At 35.7% G+C, this 13,785-nt stretch overlaps 3 protein-coding genes across 6 annotated transcripts; 2 read left to right on the forward strand and 1 right to left on the reverse strand.

Moving 5' to 3' along the window:
* si:dkey-211g8.7 (uncharacterized protein LOC794123 homolog) lies at positions 1–1,128 on the forward strand. The gene has a single exon (XM_042745644.1). The coding sequence runs from the start codon at positions 75–77 to the stop codon at positions 975–977; it is 903 nt and encodes a 300-aa protein (XP_042601578.1). The 5' UTR covers positions 1–74; the 3' UTR covers positions 978–1,128.
* A 1,861-nt stretch (positions 1,129–2,989) lies between these two features.
* On the forward strand, positions 2,990–5,143 carry si:dkey-211g8.6 (uncharacterized protein LOC794045 homolog). The gene is made up of 2 exons (XM_019124863.2): positions 2,990–3,068; positions 3,788–5,143. The coding sequence occupies exon 2, from the start codon at positions 3,828–3,830 to the stop codon at positions 4,812–4,814; it is 987 nt and encodes a 328-aa protein (XP_018980408.1). The 5' UTR covers positions 2,990–3,068; positions 3,788–3,827; the 3' UTR covers positions 4,815–5,143.
* Positions 5,144–5,550: 407 nt separating this feature from the next.
* si:dkey-211g8.8 (uncharacterized protein LOC108004533 homolog) lies at positions 5,551–11,513 on the reverse strand. 4 transcript variants are annotated; one of them, XM_042744854.1, is made up of 6 exons: positions 8,067–11,513; positions 7,841–7,949; positions 7,568–7,634; positions 7,199–7,270; positions 6,643–6,712; positions 5,551–6,553 (listed from the first exon to the last, which is right to left on the reverse strand). In XM_042744854.1, the coding sequence occupies exon 6, from the start codon at positions 6,494–6,496 to the stop codon at positions 5,681–5,683; it is 816 nt and encodes a 271-aa protein (XP_042600788.1). In that variant the 5' UTR covers positions 6,497–6,553; positions 6,643–6,712; positions 7,199–7,270; positions 7,568–7,634; positions 7,841–7,949; positions 8,067–11,513; the 3' UTR covers positions 5,551–5,680. The 4 variants fall into 4 exon arrangements, with proteins under 4 accessions (XP_042600788.1, XP_042600787.1, XP_042600786.1 ...); XM_042744853.1 differs by having other exon boundaries at positions 5,551–6,556; XM_042744852.1 differs by having other exon boundaries at positions 7,199–7,338.
* Between the last annotated feature and the right edge of the window lie 2,272 nt (positions 11,514–13,785).

Below are 13,785 nucleotides of genomic sequence, written 5' to 3' on the forward strand. Positions count from 1 at the left end.
TACAGGTGCTGTTTTAAGAACTCCAGGGTTGTTTTCTACAGTAAAGTGAAAAACTTCATCACAGGCTGACAACAATGTCAGAAGATTTGACAGTGTTTCTCGCCATATACATCATCGCATTCTTGATTGGTTTTCCTAACACAGTGCTGGCGTTCTGCTTGTGTATTCGCAAGATTCACAGTAAACCTATTCCCATTGACATATTCATGTTGAACCTCGCTGCTTCTGACCTCGTCTTCCTCACCTTCTTGCCTTTAAAGATGAAAGAGGATGCAGATAACATGGTTTGGAAAATGCCCGAGGCTCTGTGCCGCTTCAGTGTGCTCATGTTCTTTCTTCCTCTTTATTCCAGCAGCCTGTTCTTGGCAGCAATTAGTGCTGAGCGCTATGTGTGTGCAGCATTTCCAGTGAGGTATAAAAGTCCAAAAAGAATCGTTTACACAACAGTTATATGTGTTGTCACCTGGGTGATTATTGCAGTAGCTTCAGTATTTGCTTACAAGGCAGCATTTTTAGATTCTAATGAAGCGGACAACACCACTAATAATCACTCTCTGAAGGCACCTCAGAGCTGTTACATAAACTTCACATCAAAACAGCTGACAGAACTGCTCCCAGTGCGTTTCGGGATAGCAGTGGGGTTTTTCCTTCTACCCCTCCTTATCTGCTGCTTCTGTTACATCAGTTTAATTCGTATTTTGATGAAGTGTCCTATCTTCAAGCGACAGCGTAAACTCCGGGTGGTTGGACTGGTTGTGGGGACTCTCCTTGTGTTTGCCATTAGTTTTGCACCCTACAATGCATCACATGTAGTAGGCTTCATCAAAAAAGAAAATCCAGATTGGCGCATGAAAGCTTTAATGCTGAGCACTTTAAACACATGTTTTGATCCTATTATATTTTTCTGTATCTCTAAGGATATGAGAAGGGCCATCAAAGTATGTGCAAAGGCCTTGTGCAGTTTTATGCCTATTTGATGCATTTTCAATTGATTCAGTCACACAAAAGAAATGTCCAAAGACATATAACCTACACTTAGGGTGTACACATTTGTAATGGTAGGCTATATGAGCAGTAAAGGATCCTATACCTTGGAAAAATATGACTGAAATAACTGACCTGTGAGCATCACACCGATCTTTGTGACCTTGTTTCAGGATATCTGTTGAAATTAATTTCACTTGACAAGATATGTTCAGTCGCCCTGCAAGGTCACAGACAACAGTAGCACATCTTTTAGATAGTTTTTTTCTAGTATGATGACATAATATATTATTAGTAAATAAATAATAACTTATCTTGCTTTCATTTAACATAAAGGTGTATATAAAACATCCAAGTGTATTTATAAAAATATTTAGTTATTATTTAATTAATATAAATTGTCTTAATGTCTGCTGTGATGTTTAATATGAAAATAAACGCAATTTGCTCATATTGAATGTGTGTTTTATATGCATGCTCACTTTATAGCGTACAGACCACACAAAATGAACTCTTTAAAACGCCTCAGCCTTTTTCTTACCTTCACAACTTATGCTGGAGTGATGCGCGATGACTAGTGGGTAAATTTCCAGCTTCACTTCCTGTGAGTCTATGGTCGAAGTTCCCAAAGTTGTCGGAACTGTTAGGCTAGTCATATGAATCAATTCATAAATGAATCACAAACATTACAAGCTTGCGGCACCTGCTGTTCAAAAAGGTGCAATGCAACAAAAAATGCTCTCACCTTTTACAAACCAATTTGCAAATGTTTTCAAGGAAGTGTTATCTATTAAATTTAATCTTCAAATAATGAAATCATGATGATTCTGTAAATGTGTTCTTTTGACGTTCAAACGAAAGTGAGCGTTCTGTCATCATTTGCTCATCCTTATGACGTTCCAATCACTTTCTTTCTTCTGTGGAACATAAAATAACTTATTTTTGAGAAATGCCTCAGTAGTTATCTACAGTAGGCCTATGTTTCGCAATATTGTGTTTTTCAGAAGAAAGAAGTTATAGTACAGGTTTACAAGAACATATGGCCTAAGTAAATTACAAAAGAATTTTCATTTTAGGGTTGAACTATCGATTTAAGCTATGGCAATAGAGCAATACTTCCTGTTCCTAGAACCCATTTCCTGCGGACTGTAATTAAATGCCACTGAATCAGCTTACCAAGTTCACTAAGTTTACCTGAAAATTACAGCCAGGTGTGGAACTAAACTCCGCAGGAAGTCGATTCTTCAGGAGTAGGAATGAGTAACCATGAACTACAGCAAATAGGCTCTTTGGTGGAAGTTGTAAAATGTAATTTTAATTAGTCTCATGATCATTTTATAAATAGCACATAGATGTTTTAACTTTAGAACCAATATAGCCTTTATTTAGTTGATTATATTTTGTTGTATCAAATTAAATTGTATTATTCATTTTTTAAAAATCCTTTATCTAGAGTTCATTGGCTGAAAAGGATTCACCAGACAAACACATTATAAAAAGATCCAACATAAATATAGCAAATTTTCATTCTAGATTTTAGTAAATATTGACTTCAATAGCTTCAGGAATAAAATTTGAATGATACACAAATAAGCTTATACTCAACCATTGCATAATACCTGAATCCTTACTAATTAATAAAGAATTTCCATGTACACACACACACACACACACACACACACACACACACACACACACACACACACACACACACACACACACACACACACACACACACACACAAGACAAACACTTGCTTCTTATCTTTCCAGTATGTTTCATATGACAAGATAGTGTTATTGGGGGCCTCATATACCCCATATAGAGCAGTTACGACAACTTCCTGTGTTCTTCTCACTGACTGTTCCCAAGGTTGCCAAGAGACATTGTTTGATGAGCCTCAGTGTTGCAGATTATGCTCTGAATTGATTAAATTTCCGCTGTTTTGAGTCATTGCACCCATCACATAGTCTAATCACACTTTCAGAATGTCTAGGACAGAGGTGAAAGAAGCTCGCGGATACTTTGTGTGAAACTGGGAAGACACAAAATGCTGAGGATCCTTATTTTTCTACATTGAGAAGGTCAGTATTTTTATTTTATTTATTCTACTTTTCAAACAGAGAATATTTTTGTAACACCAGGCATGTGTTTAAAAGCTTGATTTTTTAAATGATTTTTTTTTTTTGTCATATAAAGATCATATTAAAACTATATTGGAAACTTTTCCAATGCTTCTAAAAAATTATTTTGCTGTTTTTCAAATGCCCTTTATGTATTGATCTCATTGTTTTACACTTGTCCCAAAGCAGATGTTCAATCATAAAATATGACAATCCATTATGAAATGGACTTTCGGTAGTACTACTATTATTTAACATCTTAAATGATGTGTGAAAATATTGTTTAATATTCTATAATTAGGATACATAAAATACAAGTTTTGAAGACATTCATCATTCTGCATTCATTTGCAGAATAAGAAAAGCTAGTTAAAGCTGATTAAAAAGTTAAAGCTTGTAAAAAGGTAATTAAATTAGTGAGAGGTCACAAAGCCACAAAGCCAAGAATGTCATAGAAATATCTTATGAAAACACTTTTTTTCTCATATATTATGGCATGCATTATGCATTGCTCTTTGGATTTGCTCTACATTGGTTAAAACCATTACTTTAGAATTCTCTACATGATCATTTTATTCAAAAAGGGTTATTAAAGGTTTTTCATCATTATTAACCTCTGACAACAGCAAGAGCAAAGCTGTATTCCTTATTGACTTCTGCTGTTTCGGTTCTCTGCACAGTGTTTCTAGCACCTGTTGACCATCTGTGAGGTACGGACTAATGGCCGAGTTAAACTACCAGCTTCTCTTATCAGTCTACATCCTCACCTTCCTGATCGGCCTTCCCGCCAACATCCTGGCGTTCTTTACCTTCCTTCGAAAGGTTCAACGCAAGCCAACCCCCATCGACATTCTCCTGCTAAACCTGACAATATCTGACCTCATCTTCCTCGCGGTCCTGCCGTTCAAGATGAAGGAGGCCACTGACAATTTGAACTGGAGCCTGCCATATTACCTGTGCCCCATTAGCAGTTTCCTCTTCTTCTCCACCATCTACACCAGCACGTTATTTCTGACCGCGATTAGCATAGAGCGCTACCTAGGTGTTGCGTTTCCAATCCGATACGCTCTAGGCCGCCGACCACGCAACGCTGTGATTGCAAGCTGCTTCCTCTGGCTTCTGGGATCTCTTAACCTCAGCATCGTGTACATTGTGCCATACATACCCTCAAGTGATAATTCGAGCTACAGCAAGCTGCAACCCAATCCTCACCTGAGAATTTGCTACGATAATTTCACCGTAGAACAGCTGAACATTCTACTTCCTGCTCGTCTGGAGCTTTTTCTCGTGCTTTTCTGTATACCCCTCCTCATCTGCTGCTTCTGCTACATAAACTTCATACGAATCCTCTCCAATCTGCCTCATCTCGGACGACGCCGTAGACTCAGGGCCATTGGGTTGGCGATGGGGACGCTGTTGGTTTTCACCGTCTGTTTTAGCCCATATAACGTCTCGCACGTGGTTGGTTTCATTCACGGTAATAGTGAATGGTGGCGTCATTTTGCTTTGATCTCCAGCACTCTGAACGCCTGTTTGGACCCCATCATCTTTTACTTTTCCTCGGCTGCTGTTCGAAGTGCCATACGCTCATGTGTTAATGGTCTAAAGGAGAAAATTCACATTGTAGAATGCAGAAGCTGCTGTTCTGCTGGCCCTTCCAAAGCTGAAGCCTACAAGGAGACAAACCCACCTTTTGACCTGAAGTGAGAATCGAGCTACAGAAAGAAGTATTGTTTGCATTTACTTTCTGAGAGGTGAGATAAAAAAAAATTGATGTGAGAATGCACACTTTATTCAGAAAGTTTTTGAATTTTGAATGATCATTTGGATTAAACTTGGATTTAAAAATAGATTTATTCAAGAGAAATAAAGATATATAATTAATGGATAAATTACACTTGTGTTGATTTCCTTTAAGTGATTTTTCTCTGTTTACGCTGTATAGATATACACAGAAAAGTACATACTGTAAATTGTAAAATAATTATTATCAAATTATGTTATTAGTCTCCATAAAGTGATTTTCTCTATGGTAAAAGCTGTATATTAAAAGACATTAAAAGAGCAGCTGATAACCACAGTTTACACAGACTTCAGTGTATTTAGCCTTTAGACTCTTCTTTAATGATCGCACAGTATTTTGTATGTAAAGGCCATAAATTTGCTGATAACAAATGTCTAATCAATAATACTATAATACAGACTGTTTAATTTTCTTTTCATACTGTTATTGCAGTTTGTTTTTATTATTTTTCACAGCAAAATGTTATCACCCCTCTCATGTAATGCATGACCACTCACAAAAAGACACAATGAAGTCAATAAAATTTTTTTTATTAAAATATTTCACATAAAATTACATTATAAATACATAAATATTATATAAAATCATAAATAAATAAATAAATAAATATTATAAAAATAGTTTTTTTTATTTTTTTTATTAATGGTTTAGGAGACCTCTCTTCGGGTGAAACTTCAAGGGTTGCTGCGTGTTCAGCTCCCATACCCCAAAAGCCTCTCTCAAAAAGAGCCCCCAGTTAATATTTGTATTCTATTTACACATTTTGCAATCAGCATGAGTCCATGAGAGGTTCTGGTTCTTCAGCTGGTAAGGTAACTTGGAATAGAGTGCCTCTTTTTCCCTCATCTCTCATTATTTTCTTAGCTAAAAATACAAGGTTTTCTTGTTCTCTCTTTAAAACTTTTTCTGGAACTTTTCCTTCTTTATTCTGATGTTTCCATGAACCTCCTGTTACCATGGGATGATAGTCACAAAACTCACGCCATGATTTATAAAAATGCATCAAAAGAATGTTGTGGAAAAACATGCTAGGATACCTAATAACTTCTGAGAACAAAATTGCGCATACTGCAGTGGCGTCTTGAGGTGTCAGTACACAGGATTCAACTTTGTCATGGTTGCCCTTAATGTAGTTCCAAATTGTCACAGAATAGTTTTTAGCAGTTTTTTCTGATGGTTTCAATTTTGCATAATTAAGATTTTTGTCGTGAAGTTGTATCTCTTGTTCATATTTTTTGATTGGACAACAGTACAGATCGCTTCCTTGCAACCGTACTGAGTATCCACCAACTAAAATGGTGACATCCTGTCTTTCATGCTTTTCCTGTTTCCACCAAAATCTGATGAGATAATCAATTACTTTGGCATAGTGGAAAAAATTGCTTATTCTGATTGGCTCACTGATGTCAGTGTTTAAGTCTTCGATGCTCGTATCGGCAATGTTTTTAATTTGATGAACAGGACATCTTTCCCAGGATGTATGCACTCCAGACGGTTGATCCGGCATTTTTGCAGAGGAGTTTTCATCTTCTGAATTTTGACCAAATGTTTCAGCAATTTCATACAAAAACCTCTTCTCTCTCATTTGCTCTGGCTTGAATGACAGATTGACTGGCTTGTTTTCATTCTCATCACAATTGGACTGCTAGAAAATTCAAATACAAAAATGAGCTGCATAATATGTATTGATGTTGATAGTTAAACGATAATTGTACAACAGATAAAACTTACGTTGTTCCCTCTGTCCTCCCAATCCGAGCCGATCTCAGACCTTTTGTATTCCTCAGGCTGACTGGAGTCACTAAAATGTAAATAAACACTAGTTAGGTTGTGAAGTAGCGCATTAAATCTGATCTAGTTATGTATTAAGTGATAATCAAGAAAAAAAAAGTTATATAAGATTGGTAAATAATTTTTAATTTCTCAAATGATTTATTACATATTTGAGTAACAGATTATATTGTATTTTTTAACACATTTTTAGCTAACACTTTATTTTAAGGTGTCCTTGTCACAGGTTACATGTACTTACTATTGTAATAGCAATAAATTCTGCATAATCACATGCAAGTAACCCTAAGCCAAACCCTAATTCTAATCCTAACCATTTAGCAAGTACATGTACTTAATTAATATTACTTAGTAATTAAATGTATAATTACACTGTAACAAGAACACCTTAAAATAAAGTGTAACGATTTTTGTTTTATGTAGTACTGTTTTTGGAGTTAAATGAAAGTGAGTGTTGATCACTAATAAAAGTGTTAAGAAACTCTTTAATTTAGACCTTTTTCTTTTTCGTTTGCCATTTCCCACCCTAAAAGTTTCATCTTCAGAAGGGCAGTTAGATAAACATCTCCTGAAAGTCCAGTAGAAGCAGACAACAATGAACATCATATCGGTTCCAACATGTATCAGCCACATTTACTGTATAATAAACACACAAACACGTGGAAAGAAACCGCTACCTTTATGAACTTGGTAAAAGCGTTACAGTAAACATTTATTTTAATCAATTTATCTTGCTTCAAATAAAAACTACAAAAGTCATTGCTTAGGTCATAATTGTTAATCAAAAATTATACTTCAATGTAAAGTTAATAGTAGGATGTAACTGATTACTGTATTAACAAACTGAGGGAAGTAAAGAACCTACTTTGGTGAGCTGAGAGATGACAAATATGGCTCCTCTTTACTGGAGAGTAAGGTGATCTTGTGAGCATCTGTTTTACAGGAAAAGAACAAGCAATTCAAATTCAGATTACACCATATTTATCCTGCACGTTCATATCTGTGACCAGGTCATGATAACAGAGCAACTGACTTTATGATTTAGCAAACATCTCTCTGAAGGTAATAGTCTAACCCTACACATGCTTTGATAATGTACAGACTGCCCAATCAATGAAACATCTGAGTAACTTTGGACCTCTTTTGTTCTGTTGGCTCGCGTCATCCTTCACAGAAGAAGGCTCAGTGTTCTGGTTGGTTTCAGGTAAACACACTTCTGAATCACACCGAGGACAGTTGTCACAGAGCTTTTATATTGAAGTAGAGATGAGAATAATGTAATTGTCATGACAAAGGTCATGTGTAGATACATATTTTATGAAAATCTTGTGACCTAAAATAAAATAGAATAGAAAATATCTTACTTCCAGGCTTTTGGCAGAAGGGTTTTCATCTGGGACTGCATTTTCAGAAGAGGTCTTTGCACCATCATTGATGCTGAAAAAGTTTTTCTATTAGTGTTTATGTACGATCTCCATATTCGAAAATCACTCGTGCACTCTACTTACCTAGATTTGGTCTTCTTTGTTAGGTGTTTTTTGTTTAATACATGGAACGCCGAAGGTGGTGTGGATGTTTGGTTAGGTGTGCTTCTCGACGTGTCTTCCCCATTGGATGTTCTTGAGAAGAAGTAGAGGAGAAGATGTTCAGAGCCCATGCTGCCACAATGTCCACTTTTCAGGTTGAGGATGTAAACGTGGAAATCCATGAAAACAGCAGCAGAACATTTCTCCAAATATACTGTATTATGAAGTGCATAATTAATGCACTCCAAAAAGGCTGCAGATTGTTTTCTTCAAAACAGGAGAAGTAGCCCAAATATTTTTAGATGGAAGCTTTTGGATACATGTAACCATCTGAGCGCTGTTGCCAAGTAAGCTGGTTAAAAACATCCACAAGACAAATCTTGAATAAAATGCCAGTTGCATCAAAATGAAGGTTTCTTCTATTAGTAATCCTTTCACTGACAACAATTCTTGATCTGTTATGTGATGTAAGAAAACTTCCCTCCAAAAAATCTTGAAATCATCTTCTGTGATTTCTTCTTCCATCTACCAGCTTCTTTTGCATGTTTGTACATGCATGACTGAGGACATGACACTGATATATCACTCACTTTCCATATTACACAACACGTATAATATTAAGCATCACAGTGGGTCAAAGTGCTTGCAGGTGTCCCATCTTATCCTTGATTTAAGGCTTTATCGGAAAGCAATCATCTATTTCTTCCCACTTGGAATTTTTCATCTACTGAATCAGAAACCATCTGACAAACTGGGATGAGGAGGATGCGTCCCAATATAAAGCATACTGAGGGGTTATCACTGAAAAATGTAGCTTGCAAGTCGCTAGAAGTTCTCCAATATTCATGATTTCTGCAAAGGTTCCCACTCCAAATGAAATAATGAATAATGGCATTATTTCGAAGATCTAACTTTGACTGGTGAGTCCATCTTCATACACCACAAATCCAGTGTAGCAAGGGCTACTGACACATTAGCATATAGGAGAATTGTCCTGTAGCAAATGTTGATACACTTACTGTATCGCAAACTTCTTGCTGCATGTAGACACGTCTTTGGACCACCTTTTCCGATCACGCTGCGTAACAACTGCGTCCACTGAAGTCCAAACCAGGTCCACACAGAAAATGTGTTGTGAAAATGAATTTTTTTTTTTTTTTTAATAATTTACTCTGCTCAGTTTGTTGTAGATTTTTATTGATTTGTATTTTAAAAGGTGGTTCCATTTGAATGATTGGCCACAAAGACAGAAGTATACAGCTTGAACAGAGTACCTACAGAAAGTTTTCACTCTTTTAATATCAATACATCCAGTGCTTGAAGTGAAAAGAGACCCAATGTGTCCACGCTCACGCGCGAGAGACCCAGCGTGTCCACGTCCATGCAGCAGACACTGAATCTGCATTTCTCAGGCAGGTCAGAAAAGAGTACTAAGCTGCCAGTATGACAGAAAAATGTCTGGTACTGTAAACAGCACAGCATAGAATTGCTGGTAGGCCTGCTGCATATTGGTGAGTACCATCCCACTTCAAGCACTGTACATCTATTATGGTTTGATAAGTATTCTTAAACCCTGTGGTGAAAGTATGAATGTTTCACAGTATTACTCATTCAACTTGGCAATTTTTCCTCAGCAAACGGTTGAAAATCAGCCTGCATCATCATCATTGGTCCTGCCGCTTTCAGGATAAGTCAGTGCTTATCAGCTTTGCGTAATGTCATGAAAAAAGATCCCAAGAAGGTATCCTGAGAAAGTTCCTCCAAGACAAGGGAGCGGAAAGATTGCTTAGAATGCTTTGTTTTTGGTTTTTTTGCTTTTTTTTTCCCTCACACATTTCTGTAGCCAGACATCCATGGACATACATCAAAGATGTCAGTGACCTCCAACGAAGTTCTGCAGGCATTGCAGCCTCAGTTGTCAAGTTTGGAGCGAGCTTTCAATTGAACATAGTAGCCTTGATTTTATTCCAGGAATTTTGTCAGGTTCAGCTGGAGCTGAATACTTATCAAGCCATTTCTGTTTGTTCTTTGTTATCAGAATGAGATATTTTTATCCCAAATTTTAATATAAATATATTTATTAATTAGTTATTTACAATTCAATCATATATTGTAATAATTTTTGAAAGAATGATGGCTCTCTGTAGGTACTTTTTCCACTATGTACATCTGGCCGCCAACATTTTTCTAAAAACATTGTTCACATGCAGTGTTGGGCAGTAACAGTTACTAGTAACTAGTTACAGTAATAATATTACTTTGTGCAGTAACTAGTAGTGTAACTAATTACTAATTTGATTTTAAGTAATAATATCACAGTTACCATTCCTAAAACAGTTTGTTACTTTAGATGGCTCAATCCTTACTGGTTTGAAGTCCAACAATTTGCCCACCACCTCCCTCTGATCCCAATATAAATTGTATTAAAAAAAAATGAAACATTTTCTTATGAGCTTATATGATTTCTTTTGATAAAATACATCATGGAATATAATATGGGTAACAGAGAATTTAGTGCTACAATTAACTTCAAGCTAAACAATTAATCAAGCTAAACAACTAACACAGTACAACACTTAAATGTTACTATTAATCACCACTGAGTGTTTGTAGTAACTTCTGACTGTGATCCTATGTGGATTTTGGTCAAATGACGAGGCAGAATATATTCAGACGGATTTGGGGAAAATAAGCAATTACAATTTATGTGGGGTGTGAAAGAAAAGTAATGTAACTAGTAGTATAACTAATTACTTTTGCCAGAGAGTAATAAGTAAAGTAATAATATTACTTTTGAAATGAGTAACTAGGAATGAGTAATATATTAAATTTTTGGAGTAACTACCACACACTGTTCACATGACTACATAAATATCAAGTTTCACATTTAGCAGCCAGAAATACATAATTTCCATTCAAACATACCTCTTAATAAAAATGACCAAAACTCTCTAGAAAATGGCTGGTTTATTTCATGAACCAATTGGTAATGCTGTGTTATTTTTGGGCTAATTAAATGTATCAATTATGGATGAATCTATGTTTTTATGATTCTGGCATCAACAGCTGCCATTTTTATTCTATAAAAACAACTGGATTTTTTTACAGTGTATTTATAAATTAATTTGTGGATATTACTTTCTAGAAAAAGTAGACTTTACTTCACTTTTTTGTCTTTAATAATTTACCCATCTTTGGATCTAAAGTGTTATGAATTGGATATTCAACCCACCATTTCTAAAGAGCAACTGTGGAACCACCCTTGAACCTTTTTACACAGTATAAAACATATATTACAAAAATAACATTTAAACCACACATTGACAAGACAAAACAAACACGCTGATTTGCTCCGTGTGCTTCTGGATGAAAAGCAATGGATCATCTTACCCTGCTGTGGTTTTTCTGATTAAAAACAAACAAACAAACAAAAATGTTGCACTTTTTATTGTGCTGTACCTAAAGAATGCTAATGTCTTGTTTAGTTAGTGTAGCATTTGTTAAACTGCCTATCACTGTGTGAATCTTTTTTGATACCTGATGGTGTTATTGTTTCAGTAGCGGTCCTGCACTCTTTGCTCCTCCCTTCATCCTTGATGGCCACCCTCCTTTTTCTTTGTCTCTGTAATTCCTGCAAAGGATTGAGTCAATATGGCATGATATTAATTGCCACATGCATATAAATATACATGTAATTACTACACAAAATATATGTTATATGCTATAAAAAAAAAAAAAAAAAAAATAATAATAATATTGTTTAAAATAATACCATATTCTCAGCCATGTGTGAAGACCGTCCTTTACTGTATCTGTGAAAAATGTCAGATTGTTTCAGAACATCATCTGCAATTATTAATAACAGTACACATTCCCTCACACTTCACAAGTCCCCAAGTATGTTTTCTCAACTTCATTGTGGAATAAATATACATATATTTTTTTTATAAATTAGCAATTTTGATTATTTTGTGTGTGTGTGTGTGTGTGTGTGTGTATAGGCTACACACACACACACACACACACAAACACACACACACACACACACACACACACACACACACACTAATATTCAAAATTGCTAATTTTGTACAGCCATAATCACACAGCTACTTGTGTTGCTAAACGTAAAAATAACTTCCTTGTTTACAACCCTGTTTCAGTTTCTTTCAATATAAAACTATTTATCGGGGACTCGTTTAGAAAAACAGTCTATTGTCGCAATGGCAGAATCTAATGGTGGAATAATGTAACTAAAATCACCATCACGAACACACACGTTTGGTAAATGTTACACTCACTGTAACATTTACAAATCACTCGCACGACTAGGAAGAATAACTAACAAACTCAGAAACTTTACCATCGCTATTATAAATGAGAACGGATAGAAACAAAAGGAGAACTAAGAGTTTAAACAAAGCAAAGAAAGGAACTGATGAGTTAATTAACCAGACACAGGTGGATATAATGATGAATAAAGACAACTCAAAGTCAACTAGGTCACAGGGAGCAGAACTAAAACCATTGAAAACACAGACTAGACACACTCACACACACACACTATTATTAAAGGGGTCATGACATGAGAAATCTAATTTGCCTTGATCCCAGGATACTACCAGGATCCCAGCATAAGCAACAAGTGGATAGTTTATTTTTAATGGCATCCCGGATCGTGTCTGAGGATGGATTGGAGCATTTTGTTTTGTAAATGAGTCACAGTGTCATAGAGAGTTCACAAAGAAACATTTGTTGAAAGATGAAGCAGTACTAGATCTGACTGCAGCTGCCACACAAACCATAAGTAAACGATTTCATAATGCTTTATCTGGAAATGAGCTTTTTTTTTTTTTGTTTTTTTTTTAATGGTGTCAAAACCCTCACATGCAATAGCGAGGGGGCGTTGATACTGTTTCCTATGCAATGACGTTAGCCATTAATAACAGTGGCCGATTCCTGACAAGCCTTATAAAGTACCCGCCCCTTAAAATAGGTTTTAGACAGAGGGTCAGAATGAGGGTTAAAAAATAATTTTTCCACATATTTATTAGTTTTTTTGTGCAAAAAATGTCATTAACATTATAAGTAAACATCAAGGAACATATTAAAATAATAAAAAATCGATGTCACGACCCCTTTAAATACTACTCTCATTTATATAAAATAAAATTTATTGAATAATAATATTTAATAAACAACAACAGCCATCATAAAAGTTGCTAGGCAATTCAGTCAAAAGTATAAAGGCAACACTCTGATATACAGACAGTATCTGACGCACTCCTCCCAAGCCGTTGCTTGTCCAAATACCCACACTTGCGGTCTTGGCCACTTGAGAGCGCGTGCGCGCGACAGGAAGTGGACAAGGCACTTGTTAATAAAACATAATGTATAACCACTATAGAGACATAATAGACAGCAGCCAATTATAAAAGAACTGGCCAAGGTGAGAAATTGCACAAATGAAATAGTACGAACAGTGAAACGGTTGGAGTTACGATATTACAATATCACTCCTCACAGCCAGTTAGATTTGAGGACCATTAAAAACTGT

This window comes from Cyprinus carpio, chromosome B19, assembly GCF_018340385.1.
Source record: "Cyprinus carpio isolate SPL01 chromosome B19, ASM1834038v1, whole genome shotgun sequence".
Taxonomy (NCBI): Eukaryota; Metazoa; Chordata; class Actinopteri; order Cypriniformes; family Cyprinidae; genus Cyprinus; species Cyprinus carpio.